The 24,987-nt window shown below is 42.5% G+C and overlaps 2 protein-coding genes across 2 annotated transcripts in view; both read right to left on the reverse strand.

Annotated features, from left to right (window-relative positions):
- Window positions 1–347: 347 nt before the first annotated feature.
- spry1 (sprouty homolog 1, antagonist of FGF signaling (Drosophila)) lies at window positions 348–4,373 on the reverse strand. Its single transcript, XM_074674937.1, has 2 exons — window positions 3,690–4,373; window positions 348–2,364 (listed from the first exon to the last, which is right to left on the reverse strand). The coding sequence occupies exon 2, from the start codon at window positions 2,303–2,305 to the stop codon at window positions 1,211–1,213; it is 1,095 nt and encodes a 364-aa protein (XP_074531038.1). The 5' UTR covers window positions 2,306–2,364; window positions 3,690–4,373; the 3' UTR covers window positions 348–1,210.
- A 3,452-nt stretch (window positions 4,374–7,825) lies between these two features.
- Window positions 7,826–24,987, reverse strand: part of afg2a (AFG2 AAA ATPase homolog A) — a 174,629-nt gene continuing 157,467 nt past the window's right edge. Inside the window, exon 17 of the mRNA XM_074674670.1 lies at window positions 7,826–8,172. Within this exon, the coding sequence (XP_074530771.1) occupies window positions 7,993–8,172 (180 nt within the window). The 3' untranslated portion in view covers window positions 7,826–7,992. The remainder of the gene's footprint in view (window positions 8,173–24,987) is intronic.

A 24,987-nucleotide genomic window follows, 5' to 3' on the forward strand; every position in this document is an offset into this window, starting at 1 on the left:
GAGTGGAGCAGTGTGGTGTGTGTGTGTTTTTTCTTTTAACTTCCTGCGAGCAGTGGAAACACCACGGCTCTGTCGATGCTAGCAGCTTCAGGGCTAATCGTGTCAATGACCTGCATTGTTTAGCTTTCAAGGTTAGCGAGGAGAATCGCGGCGAAGGAGCGCTCCAAGAATGTAAACAGTCACATTTTAAAGCCAAAAGCTGTTTCTGCTTCCACACCCAGTCTGCACACATGCACACGCAGAAAAACACAGATTCCCTGAGCTCCAACCGCCCAATCAAGACACCAGACAGCGCTGTTTTTTTCATTAATTAATATATTTTCTGCATTAAAGTTAACATAGTTTTCTTTTGTGCCACCCTTTAATTTTTCAGTAAGTATTTGATATTTTGTTATATTCAGACATGAGTAAATTTAAGACTGTCTCTTGCAATAAATATCATAAAATAATAGAGCTTCACATAATAAATATTTTTTACAACGAAAAAAAAAATGTTTTAACAGACATTTTTCTTTTTTTTTTTTTTTCAAAAAATAGCCAGAATTCCTCTTATGGATTTTTTTGAGCATACAATTTACAACAAAATAAAGATAAACAAACAAACAAACAAAATAAAAAACAATGGGAGAATGCCACAGAGTGTGAATGATGGGTGGAGGAGGAAGAAAAAAAAAAGAAACCAGGTGGAGAAAGAGGAAGAAAGAGAAGAATACTATGAGATGGATGTGCTTTCGTTAATGCGACATGAGCAAAGGAGCCACGGCGTCGGCATGGCAACAACCAATAAACTCAAACATACCTGCTTGCTATGAATACCAGGTAACAGCTACATAATTGCCCTATAGTAGATCGTCCTTCACAGATTTGGTGAGAGGCAGATCCGCCGGGTGCAGACACCTGGAGGACACTGCCTACCGAAAACGGAAGAAAAACTTACATATATATAAAAAACGTGTGTTAATGAGGAGCTGAGGACAGGCGTAGAAAGAGTTAAGGCAAACACTGGTCTGTAAAAACATGGTCCTGATCCAGAGGAAATCAAAACAAAAAGAATCGAGTGGTTTTCGTTACTCCTTTTAGCTCCTTAGGGCTCTGCAGCGAGGACAGGGAGGCGGGTGGGAGGTGCTTAGAATGTTTGATAAACATTAATTTGTGACTATCGTTATCATCGTCATGGTAAGATCCACATCTAGAGTCTCCCCGGGGCCGATCAGGAGGGTTTCTCCTGGCTCTGTGGGGCCCAGCTCTCCAGTTTGCAGTACACAGTGTTGGAGTTCTTGCAGCGACAGCCGGGCCGGTTGACCCGGTCGTAGCAGCCCTGGCACGCCTTCAGACAGCCCTTAACAGGTGGGTAGCAAAGCAGACAGGGGAAGAGTACCGACATTAATCCCATGCACAGGAAGCGGGAGCAGCAGTGGGAGCGCGACAGCGAGCAGGGGTGGTCAGCGCACGAGTCCCCCTCGTCGTCGTTGGAGCAGTGGTAGAAGATGCCCTTAACCAGGCACATGCAGGTGCCGTGCTCCAGCGCGCTCTCCGCCGAGCACAAGCACTGGCCGTTACACGCCAGGCACGACGGCAGGCTCCTGGGAGCCGTGCAGTCGCTGCACTTGCACTTCCCACAGCGCTCGCAGATGAACTGGTGCCCGGCGGCGGCCACCACGCCGGTGCCAGAGCCCGAAAAGTCTGATTTCCCTTTGCCCTGCGGCTTGAGCGGGGCCTCTAGTGGAGGCTGGTGGAAGTGGGGTCCCTGCTGGGGCTGAGAGAGCGCCTTGGGCTTGGGCTGAGTCCGAACGGGCCGCTCCGCTCTGTGGTGGTGCTGTAAGCTCACGCCGGGCCTGCTGGGGGGCGAGCGTGCCAAGAGTCCCTGCTCGGAGGAGGCGCTGCTGTTGCTCCCTGAGCTGGCGGCACTTCCTGTGCTGGTGGAGCGGCTGAGCCCAGGGGCCCGGGACCCTCCGTACTGCTGTCCCCCAGCCACCACCACCACGCCGCCCCCATTGTGGTGGTGGTGGTGGTGACCAGACGGCCGGTGCTCGTAATTATTGTTCACATTGACGAGGATGACCTCGTGAGTCCTCTCCTGCTTGTCCTGGGGCCTGGGGGCCATTCGGGGCGCAGGGGGCCTCCGTACCACTGAGGGCCCCTCGGTGTACTCGTTGTTGGAGCGGATGGCCTTGATTTGGTCCAGGGAGAGAATGGCGGCATGCTGGAGCTCCCGCTCGTAATCCGACCTCTGCCGGCTCTCCAGGGAAGGCTGCTGGATCACCACTAATGAACCGCCGGGGCCATGTTGACTTTGGAGCTCCATCTGGGGGGATCACCACTTCCGACATTCACCGTGGACTTGGCATGCATCGGAAAACCTGCCTGAGGGGAGGGGGGGCAGGGAGACAAAGGAGGCAGAGGGGAGGGAGGGAGGGGACATGATCAGAGACAGCCACAACATGGCATAACTGGCAGTAACACGGCGTCCTGATGGAGGACGGGGGGCGGCATTCCTGGGCCTGTGCACGGGCAACACCACGACCAATGATCCGCTTTAAAAACCACATCCAGCTCGATCCAACTCTCAACCTCACATTTAACCATTCCTGATCCTAATAGACACTAAAGATGCGTTTTTTCCTCCGGCTCTGACTCTGTTTTCATGCTGTCAACACGACTCTGCGTCACTCCTGATTCCGTTAAGTGAAACCTCCGAGAAAAGTTGACTATTAACGAGCCTCGGTGTACCTTCCTCCCTAATACGCACACATTTAAACTTCAGTAAGGGCCTACAAATACTTCCCCTCCTCATTTACATTTGTATGACTAGTTAACATTTAAATGCACCGCGGCGACGAAATGAGGACGCGATCCAAGGGAACTAAATGAGCTGCCTCACTTAGTATTCTATTACTACACCGAAAAGGATTCAGGGAAATGGGGACAAAAGTAGGAGAAGGGGAAAAAGAACTAAAGGTCAGAGCGAGTTCCGACAAAATACAGACTTTGGATGAGAATAAAGACGCACGGAGAGCTTTAATGTCCTGCCCCTCACGTTACACAGACACGATCATTTGGGAGCTCATAAGTTGACGGATGTGCGTGTGGAGACCATAAACAAGATTAGGAACCTCAGTTTGAGCTTTCGTGGATGTTTTGAGGCCAAGAACTTCTCGCAGGGGGGAGGAAGTCCGCGCGTCAAAGCCAGAAACTCTCATTTCTCATCTTTTTCGCGCTTCACAAACAAACTATTCCTCATCACTTTCTTCACGTCCTGGCGTCAAAGAGCGCGTAATAAAGAGGATTATCTGCAGCGAGCGCGTTTCAAAGGGGACGACATCCTGCGCAGTCATAAAAGCGGGACCCTATAAAACATCGGGATCGGGAGATCAAGAGGACGCATCCAAAATAGACGGGCGAAAAACTTATGAATGAAAACAACCCGCCGTGGGGGGAAGGGTGTTTGTTACAGCAGAGCCACGGAAGGACACAGCAGGCACGGGAGATCCATCAACTTCACCCCCGAGTTTCACCCGCTGCGGGTGTTTTTACAAACTTTCAGAAAGCACACGTTTAGTCTGAGAGTGGGGATCGTTTTTAAAGCCGCTGCGTGTGCGTGATCGGCTGCTGCGTGCAGCCCCGGAGTCAGATCTGTACTACAAAAGCACAAACATTAAAGCAGAGTAAAATAATGCGCGTATACATACCTATATGCAACCATCCATAACGTCGAATCCATCAACCAGACCAAAACTCCATCCAAAAGGAAGGGGCAATGTCCACACGCAGCCTTTCGGCTCTAATGCATAACATTCACCTCCTGGTAATCCAACACAGAGTGAATCCCTTTGCGTTATTCCTTTTCCTCAGCGAGTTTTCTGGAAGCAGAGCGCGCTTTACGCATGCATTCGTCCCGGGTGAAAACAAAGTAAATCCACGGTGGAGCTCTGCTGGAGGAGGGAGAGCTGCTGCGCACTTGGGAGGCCGATCTTCTTGGCGAGACTACCCAGTTATAGAAGTCCCGCTGGAATTGTTGGCGAGCAGAAAAAAGCGCACAAGAAGAAACGCAGAAAAATGTCGCGAAGGAAACGATGAAAACACGAGTGAGCGTAAATCCCAGACGGTCTCCTCTTCTTCTTCTTCTTCGCGGAGCTGTCGCTGTGCTGCTGCGGAGAGTCTGCGCTTCGCTGTGGAAGGAGGAGAGAAAAAAAAGCGTGGTGTGGTCGCAGACAGCCGTGCGCTCTCTCCTGCTCTGCGGGCCTGTTCAGCACTGAATGAATGGGAACGCAGGGCTCAGTGTTTGCTCGACAAGCCAACTCCCATTGGCCATTCACTCCACTGAAAAAGGATACATCGCATCCGCTCCTGATTCATTGGGCAGATGTGGAAGGCCGGGCGATAGAGATGTGTGCACTTGTTAAGGTGGAACGGAGGGTTTTTATTCCGCGTTGGTTTGACGGAGGGGGCTCGGGGAAGAAAAAAGTCGTCGTTTCCGCTCCTGTGGGTTGTGAATAATGATGTGAATACGGTGAATGTGACTAATAGTGATGTAATAAACGCGAGGTTTATTTATATTCTTGCTGATTCGTCATGTTGGGTTCACTGTGCGTAAAAAGGAGATGAAAAGTCGAGTAAACATCCTCTTTTTTTTACACTTATCCTCATTTTAACTTTACATCTGACATTGAAAAGGACTAATCTTGGCACATTTAAGATTTTCTAACACTGGAAATCAGTTAAAGTGATTAAAACACAGATTTAAAGCTCTTAAAATCACATCAAAATGAAGAGAAATAATACAAAATGATGAAAAATGACCAGATGTTTGGGGTTTTTCTCATCATTAAGAGGTCAGAGGTGTTTAAAATCAAAGAAATCCACTTTTCATTTCACCACACTTCCACAGACAGGTCTGAACTTTATGTTTGAATCTTGAAAAGTTGCCTTCAGTTAACCTTGGCTCCATAAAGAGACCCCCCTCTGCGCTGGAGCCACACTTTGGAAACCACTGTCTGCACAGACAACTGAGGGAGGAAACATCAACAGGATGTCTCCTCTGCTCTCTGGAATGTTCCCATTACGCACTCACACGGTCATCAGAGGAAATCAAAAAACGCGTCTGTGTGTGTGTGTGTGTGTGAGTGAGCAACAACTCCCTGATCTGGACTTTTTCCCATCATTTCAAAACTTTCTCCACTTTTTTTTTTCCTGCTCTCTGCGCGGAGAGAGGTGGAAACGGTGGTGTCGGTGGTTGGTTGGGGTTTGGTGCCACCTTAAGAAAAAAGCAGCCCTGCAGCCAGGGGAAAGACTCCCCCCACCCCCTCCCCTCGCTCCCACTCCCCCCTCCTCCCCCTCCTCCTCCTCCTCCTCCTCCTCCTCTCTGTTCCTGACTGTCTGGTTTGATTGGTGTCGCGGATGCGCTACATCCGGATCCATGAGAAAAGGAAGTTCAATACAAAGTCAATTTATCCCATTCAGATGGAAAAATCAATAGATGAGTGACCTCCAGAGCCGCTCGGGGTCAGCAGGGCTCCAGAAAGAGCCGCCCCTGGTAGAGTTAACGGACTGTTAAAGCGACCGTGGAGCTGTTTTCAGCCTGCATGCTGAAACCAGCTCCTCGGTGATAAAGCAGATCCTGGTAGACCGACAGATGGCCGCCTGGATCCCGGCTCTTAGTGGTCGGAAGTGCGGACGGAAATCTCACGATTACAGCAATTAGCTGATTTTCCAAGCATGTGATGAATCCTGCAGCCGGGACTGGTTTTCTCCACGCGTGCAGCACAAGTCCCCTCAAAGTCCAGGTTCAGGATCCATCAGGGTTTCCTGAACAGGGTCCAGATTAAAGACAGGAGCTCTGCTCCAAGAATGTCAGATTATTACATGATGTTCCTGCGCTCTGAGAGGAAGATCGGCTCTCCTCTGTCAGGCTCACTGAGTGGTTTGGTCTTATTTCAAGTAGAAAGTGTCTTAAAACCAGAATCTTTTGACTTCTTCCATTAGCAGAATTGTTTTAACTTGAATTCAAACCTCATTTTTGTCTTAAAATAACCTGAAAGAAGACATTTTTCTGGACTCATCAGGTGAATATGGCTCAGATTGAGTCTAAAAAGACATTTTCTACTGAAATTTAGACCAAAACACTTGATAAGAATTCAGTTTTTTTGCAGTGTAATGTAACTCAGCATGTCAGAAACAAACTTAAAGTATATTTCTTCAGTCATTATTTATCTTTAAATCAAGGCTTGATGACTTTTTCTTGAAAAACAAACATTTTTAAACCAAAACCATCAAGTGGAACAAGAAACATGAAACATATGATGCAGGATTGGAGCCACAATAAAACAAGAAAGGGAGATTTATGTGAATATTCTTATTAATGACTGAGAATAAACAATGCATTAATGAGGGTAATCTCAAAACATCATCAAAGTCCTAAATAAATGTGGACAGAGTCACGTTTAAATAAGATTAATCACATAAATCAGAGAAAACAAAGTCATAGAGAATAAATTCCTGAGTGTACAAGAATAATCTCATGAATTTAAGAGAATAAAGTCATATGTGAGAGATTAATCTCATAAAGTTATGAGAATAATGTCACATACTAGAGATTCAGACCATGAATTTAAAAGAGTAAAGAAATCTGTTTGAGATTAATCTCATAAATCTATGGATTAAAGTCACATATTTAAGATTAATCTCATGATTTTGAGAAAATGAAGTCATTTGTTAGAAATTAATCTCTTGAATTCAATCAAATAAAGTCACATTTTAAATAAGTTTATGAGAATAAAGTCATATGTTTAAGATTAATGTAATGACTTTAAGGAAATAAAGTCATATGTAAGAGATTAAGCTCATAGATTTATGAGAATAAAGTCAATTATTAGTAATTAATCTCATAAATCTGTGAGAATAAAGTCATATGTTAGAGATTAATCTCATAAATTTGTGAGATTAAAGTCATTTATTTAAAATTAATCTCATGATTTAAAGAAACTAAGTCATATTATTAAGATTAATCTCCTGAATTTAGGGAATCAAACCATATATTTGAGATAAATCTCATTAATTTAAGAGAATAAAGTCACATATTTAAATTTAATCTCATGATTTTAAGAAATTAAGTCATATGTTAGAGATTAATCTGATGAATTTAAGAGAAAAAAGTCATATACTTGAGATTAATCCTATAAAATCATGAAAATACTGTCATATAATAAGATGAATCTTATTAATTTAAGAAAATAAAGTCATAAATTTATGTGAATTAACCTTAATTTTTGAGAATAAACTTGTTATTTTCAGTCTCTTGGTCATCTTTCAGAGAAGCAGCAGCTTCCTGTTTAAAAACGAGGACTGTGGAGCATCTTCTGAAATTATCCTCTGTATAAATTTTACAAATAAGGAATCATTTCATTTTTAGGCAGATCAGCAGAACATGGTCAGAAGTTTGAAGACTGAACAGAAAACTCAGAAACTGGAGCTTTGTTAAGAACTTTGGTAAAGTAAGAAAGAGATTCACAGATTGGTCTTTCCCTGATCAATAACTCATCAGTGGAGCATCACTTTTACAAATCCACACCTTATTTACACCTCAATGTACTTTTACTTTCTTTAATGCTGCCCTTATCCTGCATTGTGCCAAAGAGCCGTGTTTTGATGAAAAATAAAATGTTCTCATGCATGCACAAAGCCTGAAAATACTCTCCAAGCTCGCTCTAAGAAAACCATGATTCTGAAACCAGGTTAAAAAGGAAAATGAAGAAACGACAACCAGAGGATGGATAGATAGATAAACAATGCATTTTAATTAATACATTATCAACAAATCACATGATGAAATGAAAAACAACCAGAAGCCGTGGAGCTGTCATCACATATTCCTGGCTGCCAGGAACTAAACCCTCCTCTCCTTTGTTCTCCTGTTCTCCTGTTGGGTTTCAGGACTAACTGTGTCCCCTTCAAACAGACTCAGAGACAGAAGTTTCAGACGGTCCCTCGGCGAGCTCAGAAGAAACACAGGCCGCTGTGCCGCTGCTGATAGCTGATATACGACTGGATGAGGGAGTCGGGGATCCGGGGCTTCACAGCGTCCAGGGCACTTTCAAAGTGTCTGGCCTGGACGCGCTGAGCTTTGATGTCCTCTTGCAGGGCCAGGAGGGCAGCCTCTCTGCATACTGCGGTTATCTGGGACAGGAAACAGACACAGATACTCAGCTGTCAGGAAGAGCGCCCCGGCCAGCTGATACCAGCCAGGGAAACTGGATGTTCAGACCAACGTCAGAGCTGACCGTGGACGGGCTGAGGGCCCCTGAAAAGCTCATAAACGTCCAAGAAACACAAAGCTGGACAAATAAGCACAAAGAAAATCAAGAAAACTTCAATTCCCCTGATGATCTGATCAGAGCAGTTTTGACTTTTTACTTCAGGGACATGTTATTGTTGAAACTGAGGATATTTCAGGGGCAAAATTTGATCTAAAGATACTTTAAAGAAGGTGTTTCTGTTCTGAGATGAGACCTTACATAAAAGGTTGAAAGGCGGGATTCACAAAACACTTCAACCCTAATTCTGAAAAAATAACATAATCTAACAAATTATTTAGTCATGTGTCACTGAAGATGACAAGATTAAACTCATAACTTACTCAACACCAACAACAGCCAATGGTACCCATAGTGATGCCAAAAAAATATTTTTATAGATTTTTTTTGTCTTCATCAATGATGAAAAAATAGTTATTTATTTATATTTCCACACATTTTTTCCCCCAAAATTTATGGATAATACTTGACGTCCTCAACAGTTTACAATGCATGCCATAAAAAGTGTAAAAACTTTTAAAAATATTTCTTTTTATAAGATTTCATGTCTGAACGTTGCCTGCACACTCTATGGTGCCTTGCTGTCTCTAGGCAAAAGACCCATTTTTGGCCTTTTACACTCACACAGTACATCCCAGCTGTCATGAAATACTTTTAAAACAGAGAAAAGACCTTAAGGAACCAATAGCATTGTTGGAATTTGTCATGTGACCCTCTGGAGCTCAGGCAGAATCCTTTTAAGCTGCGTTTCCACCAAGCAGTACGGGTCGGTTCAGTACGGTTTGGGATGGTTTGGGACAGTAAAGTCTCATCCCGTTTGCGTTTCCACAGCAAACTGTGCCCTCTCGTGGTGGGCGGCATGTAAGCCGCATGCCGGAAGCCACAGCTGGTAAACAATAGCGCGACGCCGTAGCAGCTTACCCCGCGATTAAATCTAACAAAGAAGAAAACGCGACACAGTAAACAAAGAGCACGGATGGAAGACATGCAGCATTTCGTCCTCTCTGTGATTTTCATGTAACTCTCTGTTACAAAGTGCAATCAAGCTTCGTTTCAGGGAAGTCTGTGAGCCGCAAGGAGAAATGCAGCCGCTGTCGGGGTGAGTGACGATTCTTTTGACCAATCAATGGTCTGCAGTGTGTTGCTCCACCTCCCGAGAGCGGATCGGTTCAGTCTGGCACCCATACGAAAGGGTCCCAAAAAAGTGGGACGGCTCGTCTCGGTTTTTAGGGATCCGTCCCGGGATGAGTCTGTGGAAACGCCGCTAAAAGCGCACCGTACCGAGACGAACCGACCCGGACTGCTTGGTGGAAAACGCGGCTTTACTGCAGACTGTCTTACAAACAACTCTTTCCTCAAAACTGTCCAAAGACTTTTTTTTAACCCTGTTTTTCTCTGTTTAAAAACAAATAAGTTCACATAAATAGACGAGTAAAGTTCATCTCTAATAGTTTAGTCCAGGGGTTTTGTCTGACTTCAGTGGGGAAGTGTAGAGTGGGTTGTCCCACTGTGGAAACTGGACGGTCATTGGATAAACGCTGGGCTTTGTCCCGCCCATCGGACGCTCAGCGTCTCTGGGGGTCTATGAGGCAGTGGGCTGGCCTGGACGCTGGGCTTCTGCACGATGATTGGATGATCTGTCTGAGGCCTAATCCCTTTTTGATTGACAGTGAAATGAGCCAGTCAGAGATCTTGAAGTATAACCCTCCAACAGAGCATCTTCTCAGTTGTTCTGGACTGATCCGGAGGCTTTATCGATCCCCAGTGAGTTTACCTTTCTTAAAAACGACGAGCGTTGAGAGAACACTGGTAAAAACACCTAGTTGGTACGACAGGGTCACAGATCATTTTCTTGAAAAGGAATGGAGGGTAGAATTTACATTTAAATAAATACATTTTTGATGTAGGCCGGAAATAAATGAGCTTCCCCTCCTTGACTGACCAGCAGTCGCCACTGGTTCAGACTCACGCTGTAGGCTCTGGTCTACTGGAGTGAACTTCAGCCGTGTTTCCACCAAGCAGTCCGTTTCGTTTCAGTACGGTTTGGCACAGTTTGGTACAGTTAAGCCTGATCCCGTTTCCACAGCAAACTGCGCCCTCTCGTGGTAGGCGGTGTGTAAGCCGGATGCCAAAAGCCGCAGCTGTTAAACAATAGCATGACGCCGTAGAAGCGTCATGCTAAACACGGCTTTTGTGATCCTTTTGTGATACAGAGCACAGGCTCAGATCCTCCCACATTGAAAAGTCTCCTGAAAGTCTCAGAAATGAAGTCTTCGTTAAATAGTTCATGTAATATGTTGAGACTCCTTGACCCATTCATTTCAATGGGACGTTCCTCAGTGGTACAGTGTTTCCTGCAGGCAATGTTCAGACATGAAATCTTATAATACGAGTTATTTTTTACAAGTTTTTACACCTTTTATGGCATTCTTTGTAAACTGCTGAGGCCATCAAGTATTATCCGCCAAAATGTGTTAAAAATAAATAAATAACTTTTTTTTTTTTAACACTGACCATTATGGTGCAATTTTGCCTCAAGGCAACAACCCCCCAAAATATCTATAATCATTTTCTTTTGAAAATATGTTTATATTATTTTATTTAATCTATTTTAAGACAAAAACACTTAAAACATACTTTTTCTAACTGGCATCACTATCGGTACCATAGAGGGTTAAGGTCTTTTCTCTTTTTGAGAGTATGTAATAACAACTGGGGTTTGTTGTGTGAGTGTAAAGGGCCAAATATAGAGAGAATAAGGTGCCATAGAGGGTTAAAAGCATTTGTTTGAAAACTTTTAATGATTTTTATTTCTGTTGGACACTTTGAAATCAGAACAAAGGGGTAAAACTGGTTGTCCGAGCCTTTTCCTGCAGATTTTATCCACCTTAAAGATCGTCTGAGGACCAGAAAAAGTCTGTTTAACCAACACTCCTGCTCCACCGTGTCTTCAGTATAAATACAGCCTCCTCCTCCTCCTCCTCCTCCTGCGGCCTGTTTTCCTACAGTAGGCTACTGCTGGCATTATGCAACAGCTGACATGGAGACGTGCTGCAGCCAGCGAGGGTGACCTTTGGGAGGGATTCTGCACACGGCAGAGCGGTGACTCACTTCCGAATTCGGTGGCGCTGCCTGATGAAGGCCAGGCACCTTTCCCCGGCGCTGCCACCCTCCTCCCTCTGTCCGAGCACGGCTTTGTTCAGCTTACACAACTCTGTCCTCGCAGGAAGCTATTGGCCTGTATAACCACTGATAACGTCTGCTGGGAGGTTAGTGGGACAGGCCGGTCATGTGACTCAGCAGGGCAGTGGAATATTGAACAGTGGGAGCGTGCATGTAGAGCGATGTGGGTGCAGGGAAATTGTTCAGTGGACCGAAGCGGCGCTGGACGCCGGCCTTCTCTCAGCAGCTGCACGGTGTGGCACACTGCGTGACACGCAAGTTAACACTGCAGTGGGCTACAGAGAGCAGCACGACGACACAGACACCAGAGAGGTTTCACAGCCTGTCAGAAAACTACACAGAACTAAAACACAGAGGATATGCAGGGCTGAGCTTTAGGTCAAAGTATTTTAATTTTTATTACTGAGTCTGCAAAAACATGAAACCATGACATGACTTAAGAGGAGGTTAGAGAGGATCTGACATTTTGTTATGGAGCAGTAGGTTAAAAAATGAAAACAAGAACTATCTGTGTAGGAACCTTCATGTGTTACTGGGCCAGTTAGTGAAAACTGAGTTAGCCTGCAAGAAGCGTCTGCTGCTATGGTCTGTTGTTCATTCATATTTTGATCCTCCAATGAACTTCTGCACTTCAGTTTAAAAACCCGACAGTTACCATGAGACTAGTTTTGACTCCTTAGCTTATTGTCACATTAGCCTACGGATACATTGTAGCACCAGGCTGCTAGCAGCGCTGCACATAGCCGGCTACTGATGTACTGTACTAACTTAGGTTTGCTTGTTGTCAAGAAAATTTGCTCCAAAACAGACAACCGCACACAATCAAACATACTTTGAGTCTTAAGTCAGAATCCCAAATTTTTTGGTCTGAATTTAAAGATGGATTTCTGACTTTAATTTCTAATCCCAAAAATTAACAGTGCAGTTCGTGCTGGGTTTTGTGTTGTTCTTAGTTACAGCTGTCACACGGGAAGTGATGATTCTTTCCACCAAACAACAGACTGCAGTGTTTCTAGAGCCACCTTTTGGACTCTGATTGGTTTAGTCTGGCACCCCAATAGAAAATTTTGCACAATTAAAAAAAAAAAGAAATTTACAAAATTTGAAAAAAAAAAAAAGTCAAAAAATGTGCAAAAGAATCCAAATAATTTTCACAATTCAAAACTTTGAAATATTCATAAAAAAAGAAATTTCCTAAAAATTTAAAAATACTCGATTTTTAAAAAAAGAACTTTTTAAAAAAAATGGGAAAAAAAACCCATTAAATTCAAGAATATGCTTCCAAAAAAAAGAAATTCAATTAATTTGCAAAACTTAAAAATCTTTGAAAAAGTACCTAATTTGATAACATAATACCACTCAACTCATCTTTTTTTTTAGAAATTATTTAAATTTCCAAAATTATTATTAAAAAAAAAATCTAAAACTGAAATGTATTAAAAAATTGCAAAAAACTTTTGAACTTAAAAAAGGTGAAGACATTTTTTTTCAAATGGAATCTCAAAACTTTGCAAGAACTTCCAACAAACTAAAAAAAAAAATCCAAAAATTGAAATTTAATGAATTTGCAAAACTTTAACATCTTTGAAAAAGTCCCTAATTTGATTACATAATACCACTCAACTCATCATTTTGCAAAAATTATTGAAATTTCCAAAATTTGTAAAACAAAAGACAAAACAAAACAAAAAACTGAAATGTATTTTTAAAAAATTTCCAAAATAATAATGGAATTTAAAAAAGGTGATTTTTTATTTATAAATGGAATTTCAAAAATAACCAAAATATGCAATAAAAAAACAAAAAAACAAAAAACAAAAAAACAAACTTAAATAACCAAAATATGCAAAAAAAAACTAAAATAACCAAAATATGCAAAAAAAAAAAAGAAAGAAAGAAAAGAAAAGAAAAGCCAGCACATTGTCATGTTAATTAATCCATCCACACAGAATTAAAATCTGTGTTTTCTTCCAGATTAGTCTTTTGTAGATGTAGTTATCTTCCCAGGGCTGTAAAACTTGAGGTTAGCCACAGGTGCATGGAAAGTTGGTGGGCTGTTGATGTTGTAGGAGGTGAAGTAGAGCGGTGGCAGGCTTTATTGACAGATGGGATGAAGATTTAGTTCAACTAAATGTTAACGCAGGATTTTATTTAGGGTCAGTGTCTTTAATCATCAATACCCTCTGGAAGAAAAATCAATAATATTTATTTCAGTTATATTTTTTAAAGCTATAAGGAGCCACTGCAAAAGAGTCAAAGAGCCACAGGTTAAAGACTCTTGCACACAACAGTCGTGGTGTTTTTCAGCGCTGCAGAGTCAAATGAGCGGAGATGGGTGTTTGAATGTGCTCTGGCTCAGCTAGCATGCACAGCTCAGGACAGGTGCTCTGCAGATGTCAGGATGTGAGGCCCTCCTCTCCCCTCACCACCGCCGCCCCTCCCTCCACTTTCTGCTTCTCTTCCAATCCAATGAGCAACATGATTTAGGCAGCGTAAACACACAGGGCCGGGTTAATTTGGTATGAGGCTTTCCCATCATTCAAGTCATTACGGCCTGTCAGTAATAACGGCGCGAAACAATGAGGCCATGCATCCCGCTTCCCTGTTTACAGACGCAGCCAGGGCAGGAGAGATGCCACATGTGGAACAATGTGATTTAGCCTCGTTCCTGAGCAACATTCGTAAACAGGAACAGACAGAGTTTGCAGCAGGATTGGGGTGAAGCGTCTCCCTGAGGTTTACCCTCTCCTGCCTCAGCGCCGCGGTCCCATCGCTAAACGCTGTTTGCTTGTTTACTTCCACAACACCTTGATGGTTTATTCAGAAGAGGATGTCGGGAGCTGCTTGGACGCACGCTCACAGGCCTCCACATTCATGCTGGCAGGGTTTATGAGCAGGTCTGTGAAGGCGATCAACAACTCAGTGTTTCCTGCTGTGTGTTTGCCCGTACAGGCCGTGAAAAAAAGAAAGCCACAAAGGCAAACAGGGCGGCGAAAGAGACGGTTTGTTTGTAAATGTGAAGGCATTCCTACACCCGAGCCAAAAGTCCAGCTCCACCTCGATACCCCTGACCCCCCTCCCTGTAAGAGAAACCCAGCGCCCCCTAAAGATGGCCCCCTGCGCTCCTGAGAGGGGAAAAAACAGGAGGCAGGAGAAAACTGCCAATGCACAGAAAGGAGACGTGAGCAGGAGGGGGTCAGCGGAGCAGAGTGCTGACTCGTGGCGAGCCGAATAATTTATAGACCCCTCCCTCTTTTTAAAAATTTTATTGCAATGCAGACTTTATTTTTCATTCCCTTCATAAATTATGTCAGCATTCATTTGATATACGGCGGCAGCTAAGCTGATGCTCTGCAGAGGCCGCGCTCCCTCCTGACGGTGGCACGCCGCCAGTCGTAAAGGCAAAGCAAACATCAGAAAAAAGTCATCATCAAGGGCCTCTCAGTACAGACGCCGGAGGCTGAAAGCTGCTGACTCAAGATGACCCGAGAGTCGGTCTGATAGTGAGTCAAAGAGAGCGCGAGGGTTTTGATGATGAGGCAGAAAGCGCTGAGAGCAGCAGCTTGTACAGTAAGCACTTCTACTGGTTCAGGTTAAACAGTGACGCCGTCATGGAGTCCAGCATGAGACAGTCATGAATCAGCTCATCTTTTCTGGAGATTTTTGGGGGTCCTCAATATTTTTGGATCAGCAGACATGTTTTGCACACTGTCTGAACAGCATTTACTGAAAATCAACGCGTTCTGCAACCAAAAGAGTCAGGAACCACAGAGCAGGAAACAAGAAGTGGAGTTTAACCAAATATAATTATTTAACTAAACTCAAAATCCAGAAACTCTTAAGAAAGAAACAAAAGAAAAGACACAAAAGGACTCACACACAGCAGGATTCACAGATAATGAACCAACAAAGAACTCAACAGAAACACAGAGACTAAGGCCTTGTCTCCACCGTTATTCGTATTTAAAAATACTTTTATCCACATGCAGCGGGTAAATCCGCTGATAAGTGTAGCTCAAGGCTTGTCAAACCCGTATCTGTCAGCATTTTCCAGACATAAAGCCCATGCCAGCCAATCAGAATGAGCCCCCGTCAATCAGCTGTGACGTTTGAGAACCAAAAACTTTGTTTACCGGCGTCCACATGAAACCATGAAACCAGAGTTTTTGGAAAGCATCGATTTTGGTGACGTATAGCTGGGGTTTTGAGTGGACTATTGGACTAAATGTATAAAAAATACGCACAGTTTCCCAGATACCCAGCTACATGTGGACATGGCCTAAATACACAGGGGAGCAATCAAACAGGAGGAAAACACAAGTGTTGTGTTCAAAATTACTCATTCATTCCCTCCTCACTATAACGTGAAACAGCTAAATTAAAAACATTTCAGTGACGTTATTACTCTCGTGTTGTTCATAGACAGCTCCACCGACGAGTACTCCCTCTTAAGTACTCACGGATATTGAGTATCAATACTACTAGTACTTTTGATACATAAAAATGCAATTACCACTAGGGATGGGTACCAATTAGGTACTTTTGTAGGTACCAACCTAATCCTGTCAAAAGTACCGGGTACCAATTCACAAAAAATCAAAAGGTACCATGTCTAGGTACCTGAATACATCCTTGGGGAAGAGTAGGAGATCTTCCTTTCTGGACATGAACACAGCATTATAAGGTTATATATTGAGGAATAAATATGTTCAACCGAAATAAAATTACATTTTGTCATTGAACAAATTGATAATTATTATCACATAAACACAAAAAAGTACAGAAAATTTGTACCATTGAGTACCGGTACCGATTGCCAGGTACCGGGCACTGGTACCGTGTCAACATTAAATTAAGTGTATTTTTCCACCATAACCATATATAATAATTACATTTATTACACTTTTTTGGTAAATAGATACCTGTCATGTATCTGCAGCACAAGTTATGCTGTAAATGAGAATTACAAGGTCCAGTGAATGCATCGCATGTTGTCAGTAATCAGACCTTTATTCTGTTTGAACTGCAATGCATGATGGTATATACTGCTCACACAGTGAACATCGCTAATACATTACTTACCAAATGCATTGTGGGATATATTAAACTATATAGGGAGTGACCATGCTTGCTCAGATTCTGGACAGCAACACAAAATGTCGTATTTACGAAAGAGTGAATAGGGAGAAATTTCAGACACAGCTTGCGAGAACTAAACCCCCAAAAAAGAACTAAAGACAGAGACTAGATAAATCCAAAACATAGAAACACTGAGAATAAACATCACTAAAACCCTACACATGACATGAACCAACCAAACACGAGAACGAAAGAACTATAGACTTAAAGAGAAACACAAGACACGAATCATAAAGAATAAACTGAAAGAAACTCGACATACACAAGAAAAACTCTGAACTCAAAAGATGAAGCATCAAACCCAGCACTAAGTTCCTCCGCCACCACCAGCAGAGAGGTCTGGACCCCTTGTGTCACTCATTCCAGCTCCATAAATGTCAACAGAGCCGCTCCAACTGCTTCGACTGCTCCGACTGCAGGATGTTTTGATGGCTCGCTGGAAAAGTGATAGATACTTAATTGGAGCTGCCCACCACATCCTTGTTTCCACATATTCCTCTAATGACAAGTTTCCTCTGGTGGTTTGCAGATCCCTCTAAACCCCCCACCCCACCCCTACCCCAAGCCTCCTCCAACGCCAGAGCACAAACACACAGCGACTCAACAAATCCTGAAATTTATGCAATGACCATCAGCGTTTCACTCCTCTGAAGCGCCGTCAGTACGAGCTCAGCTCTGCGGTGGAGGAGAGGAAGACGAGCGACCATAATGACATGTTTTCTGAGAGTGGCTCGGTCGTTCTGGACGGACGGGGAAAGTCGTTCTGATGTCCGTTTTGATCCTTAATGGATCGAAAGGCTGATCTTCCTGAGACGGACTGAAAGTTATGAGAGAGTCTGGATCCAGAGAGGAAACACATTCATATAAAGACCTTTAACGAGTCATCTGAGACTGTTTTCAGGATCACGTAACGAGGGGAGACTGAGCTGGACTGAACCGCTCCGTGTAACACAACAAGAGGCATGTGGTCTAATACACGCTAAGTTTCCGCTAGGTCCATGTACGGTCCATCTCAGAGGTTTGGCGCTGTACTCTCTTGTCTGTCAACAAGATCACAAGGTCTTCCAATCAGAGGCACAGCTCACCTGACGGACAGGTGGAAACCCCTGAAACTGTCAGTGAGGAGACTTAAAGCTCATCTCCTGAGTTTAGCATTTCAGAGGTGGCTCCTGCCGATAATGACAGCCTTCAAAGCTAAATAGAAGAGAAAATCACGAGGTGAAAGTCTGAAAACCTCAAATCTGGAAGTTTTTTATGGCTGATTTCCTTTCTCCTGTTCTCTCTAAACAAAGAGTCGTCACTTTAAGTTACATTAAACGTGTTTTTCAGAACGCAGAGCTCTGAAATCCACCAGCTCTGAACTGAACTCTTTGGGATGTTTCCTCTTTTCCAACTCTGGTCATTTCTGGCTCACAAAACAAGACAGCTTGATCCAGTCCCTGACAGTAGACTAGACAGACATGAGTAACAGCTCCTCAGAGACAGCGGGGTCACAGAGTACAGTGGTCCACACCTGGAGACGCGTTGGAGGGAAGTTTCTGACACAGAGGAAAACAGGATCCAACGTTCTCTGGAAGCGTTTCTAAATATTCACGTCTGAGTTTACATCAAGGATCTGAGGAGGAGCATGAGGAGTGGAAGCAGAAGTTTAAGTGTCTGTGGTAGTTGAAGTAGTTGTAGTAGGTACTTGTTGTAGTTGTTGTAGTACTTAAAGCTGTTGAAGTAGTAGTTGTTGTAGGAGTTTTAGAAGTTGTAGTGGTGAAGTAATTGTATTTTGTGTGAAATCAGTAGAAGAAGTTGTTGCAGTAAAAGTTGTGGTAGAAGTACTTGTATAAGTTGTTGTAGTAGTGGTACTAGTAGTGGCAAAATAAGTTTAAGTTGCAGTTTTTATAAAGGTTGTAGTAGTAGAAGTAACAGTAGGAGTAGTTGAAGTGGAAAGAGAAGAAAAAGTAGTAGTAGTAGTAGATGTGGTCATTATAGAAGTACTTGAAGTTTTTGTAGTACTCACAATAGCAGTAGTTGCAGTAGAAGTAGTAGCAGTAGTTGTAGTGGTGTAGTACTTGTGGTGGTTTTAGTGGTAAAAGTAGTTTTTGATGTACTACTAGTAGTTGAAGAATCATTAGTTGAAAGTAGAGTAGATGTACAAGTAGTAGTATTAGTAAAATTAGTTGTTGTAGTGGTAGTAGTTGTAGTACTTGTGAGTAGTAGTAGTTGTAGGGGTAACAGTTGAAGTAGTACTAACAGTAGTTGTTGTAGTGCAAGTGGTAGTACTTGTAATTTTTACAGTAGCACTTATTTTAGGTGGTATTTGTTGTAGTATCATATATAGTGGTAGTAGAAGGAGGAGTCAAAGTATATGTAGTAGTAGAAGTAGAAGTTGTGGTTGTTTTAGTGGAAGTAGTAGCACTTGTGGTTGCAGTAATGAAAATAGTAGTGTTAGTAGTATGTGTACTGGTAGTAGAAGTAGTAGATGTAGCTGCGGTAGTGGTGGCAGTAGAATTTGTAATCATAGTCCTGGAAATAGTTGTAGTACTTGTTGTAGTAGTAATATTAGAATAAGTTGTAACTATAGATGTAATAGTTGTAATATTAGTTTGAGTGTTTGTAGTAGTAGTAGTTGTGGAAGTAGTAGCAGTAGTAAGTGTAGTTATGGTTGTAGTTAAAATAGAAAAAGTGTCTGCAGCAGTTAAAGAAGTAGTTGTAGTAGTAGAAGTAGTAGTAGTACTTCCTGTGGATGAATGACCCACTTTCTATGGGTTTCAACCCGTTTTTTTCCTGCGTGTGTTTGGAATTAGTCGTTAGTTGTTTGATTATTCATTATATACTTCAGGTTTATAAGTTTGAGTTTTATGGTTGATCATAGAGCGGAGGAATCTGTGGGATCTATTTAACCTTTAAAGTTGGTTACAAACCGTGAAGTGTAACGTTAATTAATAAAAATGGTGAAATAAAGCTTTGGATCACTAATGTAGATTGTTCGAGATGACTTTAAGTATTTGGGTCCATTTTCTTGTCCAGTCTCACAGGAAGGAGGTGGATTCTGATTTTTTAGTGGTGCTACGAGAGGAGAGCCCTGGCTCGCCACAGCATGAAACCAGGGACACACTGGCAGCCTTTATGCTCCACTGGTCACTGCAATGCACTTCCTCTGCAGCCACATCTACACCCTACATCACGCTGCCTCCATGATGGAGCACAAACTGATCTACTGCCCAGCGTCCAGCGCTGTCTGTGAGGTCCTGTTGTCCTTTAAAGATGAAGCAACGAGAAACTCTAACGGGCGCAGGGGGGAAATTAGGCCGCTATAGCTGCAAAGGGTAAGGAGATACGGAAAGAATAACAGAATATAAATAAGAGCGGGGGTTACATAAACACACCCGACACCCTGCAGAAATGTTTGAGTGGAATAAAATGTGAGGGATAACATTTGGAGAAGTCACAAAATAGTTCTTGACATGCAGGGGGTTTAAAATCACAACAAAGAAAATCAAAAATGTAGAAACTGTACGTTCATGTTTTAGAAATCACAGTTTTTGTGTTTTCTCCACGTTCAGAGCTCAGGAATGATATGACTCTGAATGTTTCCTCTCAGTATTTCTCCAGAGAAGGTGAGACCTGGCGCGTGCCGTGAGACAACCTGTTCAGCACGACAAAAATAACCCCTCCTCAGAGGTGAAGGAGCTGAAAAATAAAAAAAGAGGCTGCGACTGCTGGCAGCACATACCAGCGTTCTCAGGTCAAATCTGTCTGCTGGACTTTTCGCTTCCTCCTTCAACAAAGGCGCTCAGTGAGTGTATCAGACGGCCTTAATGAAGGGCTTGTTAGCCCGGCTACCGGCAGCAGATCCTCTACACCCGGAGTGTGTGTTTACTATCAATCCAGCCTTGTGTCTACAGCAGGCTACATCCAGTACTCCACCCCCCTCCCTCGCACACAAACGGCCACATTTACAGGAGCGAGCCCTGACCCCACCCCCCACCTCCCTCAAAACCTCTCCTCCATCACTCCACAAGTCCTGCTCTCATACCCACAGTGCAGCAGTGCAGCAGTGCAGCAGCACTTGCTCTGCTTCTTTCAGCTCTCGCTGCGATGAACATGTTTGCACACACGTGAACGCGTGCACTGCACAGATAAGGTCTATGAGCCGGTGCACTTCCATGTACCGTGCAAGAAAAGAAAACATGATGTGAAAATGAAGCGATGTGTAACCACGCACTCATGTGCAGATATATCCCCGGGGGGAGGTCTTGCAAACAGAAGAGAAATGCATTCACAAACTCAGACATTGCAGAATTTTTTTTAACTCAGTTTCATGATTCCCTCTTCATTAGTGCATAAATTATAACTATGAAACTTCTTAAAGGTGGAATTTTTTGACTTATCAGTCCATTAAACACAACATATCACTTTTTCAAGATAAATCAGGAAGAAAGAGGCCAACACAACAACAGTTTTAAGGTGAAACTCAAAAGTTTTGTTGCGTTTCAGCCTCGTGTGTGGTGGTTTGGTGGTTAATCGAAGCGAAGGACATGGACTGATCGAATACAACACCAAGTTTCTGCGTTCAGTCCGTAGAGCAGAAATGAGGGAACCAACACACTAAAAAACCATGGAAGCTACAGTATCAGAGCCAACAATCAGTACCTCCGTCAGTGTGTAGCTGCAGGAAGTTGTGAGTTATCCAGTCCTTAATGGCACTAAGAGCGTGGTCACACTGGCCATCCAAACTGTGCCGTGCTTGAGCATGATTGCCCCCCCGCAGCGCTGTTCCCCAGCTGGAGAGTACGGCCAGCAGTCACACTACCCCAATATGAACCAGACTTTAGCGGGTATCAGACACGCGCACTAAACGGCTTTGCATCATGAAGCATTTGTTTACATGAAGCGCGATCTCATCAGAGTCAGCACAGTGAGACACAGAGAGCACTGCTACAACTTTAGAGACTTTAGGACTTATAGTGAGTCGTTTTCGCCCGACACAGCCCTCTAACACCCCTCTAACACCCCGCTTTGTTTAAAATGACTGTTGAGAGATGCGCTCTCGGTGATCATACGTAACGGATCGCACGCGCTGTCCGCGTGCTTGTGCTCGTGCATGAAGTAAACCGTGCCGAAGCCCACCTCTTCGAAGCGTGCCGAAGCACAGAAGCGAAGCGTGCTTAGGCACGGCACAATTGGCCAGTGTGACCGCGTCCTAAAACATTCAAGGAAGACAACCAGTTTGTTTGTGTCATCAGGCCTGAATGACACATACAGCTGTATATCATCTGCGTAACAGTGATTAGAGACTAGGGTTGGGAGGATATTCTATTCCCACGATTCGATTCTGTTATGATTTTTGGGGTGCCGATTCTTTGGTATTTCTGATTTTTGCTTTTTTTTTCTTACAATAGTTGTTTTTTTTAACACCAGACCACAGGAAAAAGTTGAATGATAATGTCTACAGACTATAGCAGGAGCCATATTTTCCCCCCAAAAGCACACCACATGAGTCAGAGAGAAACATTTCACCCCCTGCTGAGGAAAAGTGGTAACTTTTTTCAAATCCGGTCTATAAAAAAAAAAAACTAAAACTATAAAAAAGCAAATCAAATAGGACCCAATACAGAGCCCTGAGGAACACCACATGACAACCTACACGAAAACGCTGGGGGGCTGAAAATGCTGTAGTAAGCATGCCAGGCCTGTAGGTGGCACTTTAACTGTCTTGTCCAGAAGCAGCTTTTGGGAGATCTCCAGCGAAGTAGCGTTTAAGGTCGGCTAAAACGCTGTTTCTGTGTAAACGAGAGACTGAAACGTAACAATACTTTCGCGTTTCATCCTAAAACTGTGACAGAAAAACTTCTGCTGGAGCGATAGGAGGAAACCAATCCAGGGTGATCCCAGAAAAACCCACCCACTGCCTCAGCCTCTCCATAAAAAATCTGTGAAATACCAATAAAACAACTAAATTTGAATGGAAACAGGCCTGTGAGCTAAATCTTGTCGCAGAAAAATGATCTTGCATCAGATAAATAAGGCTGAGGCTTTTGATTAAGACAACTGAAATCACTTGTGATAAGAGGATGAAAAAATAAGCTTTTGTGTTGAAAATATTCTCAAATATTGAAAAAGTCTGTTACTAAGTCTCCTCAGTCAAGTTTCCTTTGACAGTGTGTCTCTTTAAATGTGCAGAAAAGGGTTAAACTGAGCGTTAAATGACAAACTGCAAACTTGGTAGCATGGAAAATGATGACATTTAGTTTGACGGAGATAAAAAGTGTTTTTGTTAGCTGGTGGGCACACGGCAAACCAAGAGTAATGTCAAAAATCAAGAACAACAACTCTGCAGACTCCACAGATTTAAGGAGATTACACAGAGATGCATAACATACAGAGCCATGCACATAAATTGTGGGATAGCCGACGTTTAATGCATGATTTTATATTGGCTCTCAGAGTCGCTCTTATGCAAATAGCATAATAATAACTTCTTCCCCTTGAAACTGCCCCCGACCGCACCACAGAAACACCGCTGTCACCGAGAAGAAGAAGAAGAAGAAGAAGAAGAAGAAGAAGAAGAAGAAGAAGAGGAAGAAGAGGAAGAAGACGGAGCCTCACTGCATCCAATTTTCAGAGAGGAAATTAAATAATACATAAATCAAACAACGACGGGGTGCGGAGCCAAACGCTCAACCAAAACTGAAACGTTCCATCCTCCGAGAGCGGCAGAGAGGAAGTGTCTGCTGTGACATGCCTCCGCCATGAGAAACAAGGCCTGACCACAGCTCCATGTGAAAGCCATTTAAGATTACAGAGAGGAGCGGTTACGCATGGAGGAGGAGGAGGAGGAGGAGGAGGAGGAGGAGGAGGAGGAGGAGAGTCACGTGGGGAGCAGCGGGGAGAACGGAAACATGGCACATGATCATAAATAGCAAAGTGGAGCGTGTGTGAGTGAGTGTGTGTGTGTGTGTGTGTGTGTGTGTGTGTTGTCAGTAGGGAGATTCAGATTCCATAGAGAGGTCTGGTGATAACGTGCTGGTGTGAGCTTTTCCTCTACATGTGTCACACATGACGCAGGAATATTCCAGCACAAAAAAAACATAAAACTTTTTCATATTTTTATACTGACATTAAAACTTAAATCCTCTATTTGTTTTTTTTAATGCTTTTTTCATTTTTATTTTATCTTTAACTGATGAAATCAAAGCTATGGAAGCTGATTTCTGCAAAGTTAAAAATTAAAAAGTATAAAAAATAGTTAAAATCATGAGATAATAGAGTCAAAATTACGAGATAATAAATTCATAATTATGAGATTAAAAACTAAAAATTGTGAGACAAATAGTAAGAATTATGAGATAAAAAGCTTCAGTGGTGAGATAAAAAAATGAAACTATGAGATAATAAGTCCTAATAATGAGGGAAAAGTCAATAAAGGGGGAAAAATTGAAACTATGAGATAAAAGTTATTACAGTGAGATAACAAAGTCATTATTATGAGATAAAGTTATGATTAGAGATTAAAAAAAATATGCAAGTTATAATAATACCAAATAAAGTAAAAATGATAAGATTCAAAACTCAAAATTGTGAGATATATAGTTAGAATTATGGGATAAAAAGTTATAGTTATGAGATTAAAAGATGAAACTATGAGATGAATAGTTATAGTTATGAGACAAAGTAATGAAACTATGTGATAAAAAGTTCAAGGTATGAGATAAAAAGATGATACTATGATATAAAAAGTTATATTTCTAAGATAAAACTTGAAATTATGAGATAAATATTTAATTTATGAGATAAAAGGGTAAAGCTAAGAGATCAAAAATAAAACTATGACATAAAAAGTCATTATTATGGGATAAAAAGTTATGACAATGAGAAAAATAAAAACTATGAGATAAAAAGTTATAGTTATGAGATAATAGAGACATTATTATAAGATAAAGTTATGATAATGAGATAAAAAGAAATTAGGAAAGTTTTAATTATGAGATAACAAGTTTAAAATATGAGATAAATAATTTAATTACGACACAAAGTCATAATTATGGGATAAAAGTTGAAATCATAGGATTAATGTGCTCCTGCTTAAACACATTACACTACTATTGTAATGTGTTTAGCATTAATGACTTTATTATCTCATAATTTTGTCTTCATAATCCCATAATTTGACCTTTTTTGTGTTCTTTTTCTTTTTTCTTTCTGGCATAAATGGGCTTCCGTACAAAGCTCACCTGTCCCTCAGGTGTCTCTTGATCTCTGCTGATCAGTGGTCAGTTTTCTGCAGTGTTACGTGCTGCGTAAACATCAGCAAACTCTACTTCTGATCAGGGAACATCTTCTCCATTAGGGGGCGCTGTGGGGG

Source organism: Halichoeres trimaculatus, unplaced genomic scaffold (genome assembly GCF_033239565.1).
Source record: "Halichoeres trimaculatus isolate MK-OKI-2021-1 unplaced genomic scaffold, fHalTri1.1 fHalTri1_scaffold_7, whole genome shotgun sequence".
NCBI lineage: Eukaryota > Metazoa > Chordata > Actinopteri > Labriformes > Labridae > Halichoeres > Halichoeres trimaculatus.

What these genes read in the sequence shown, in the direction of transcription:
- spry1 (XM_074674937.1), bottom strand. Translation starts at nt 2,305, where the DNA reads ATGGAGCTCCAAAGTCAACATGGCCCCGGCGGTTCATTAGTGGTGATC.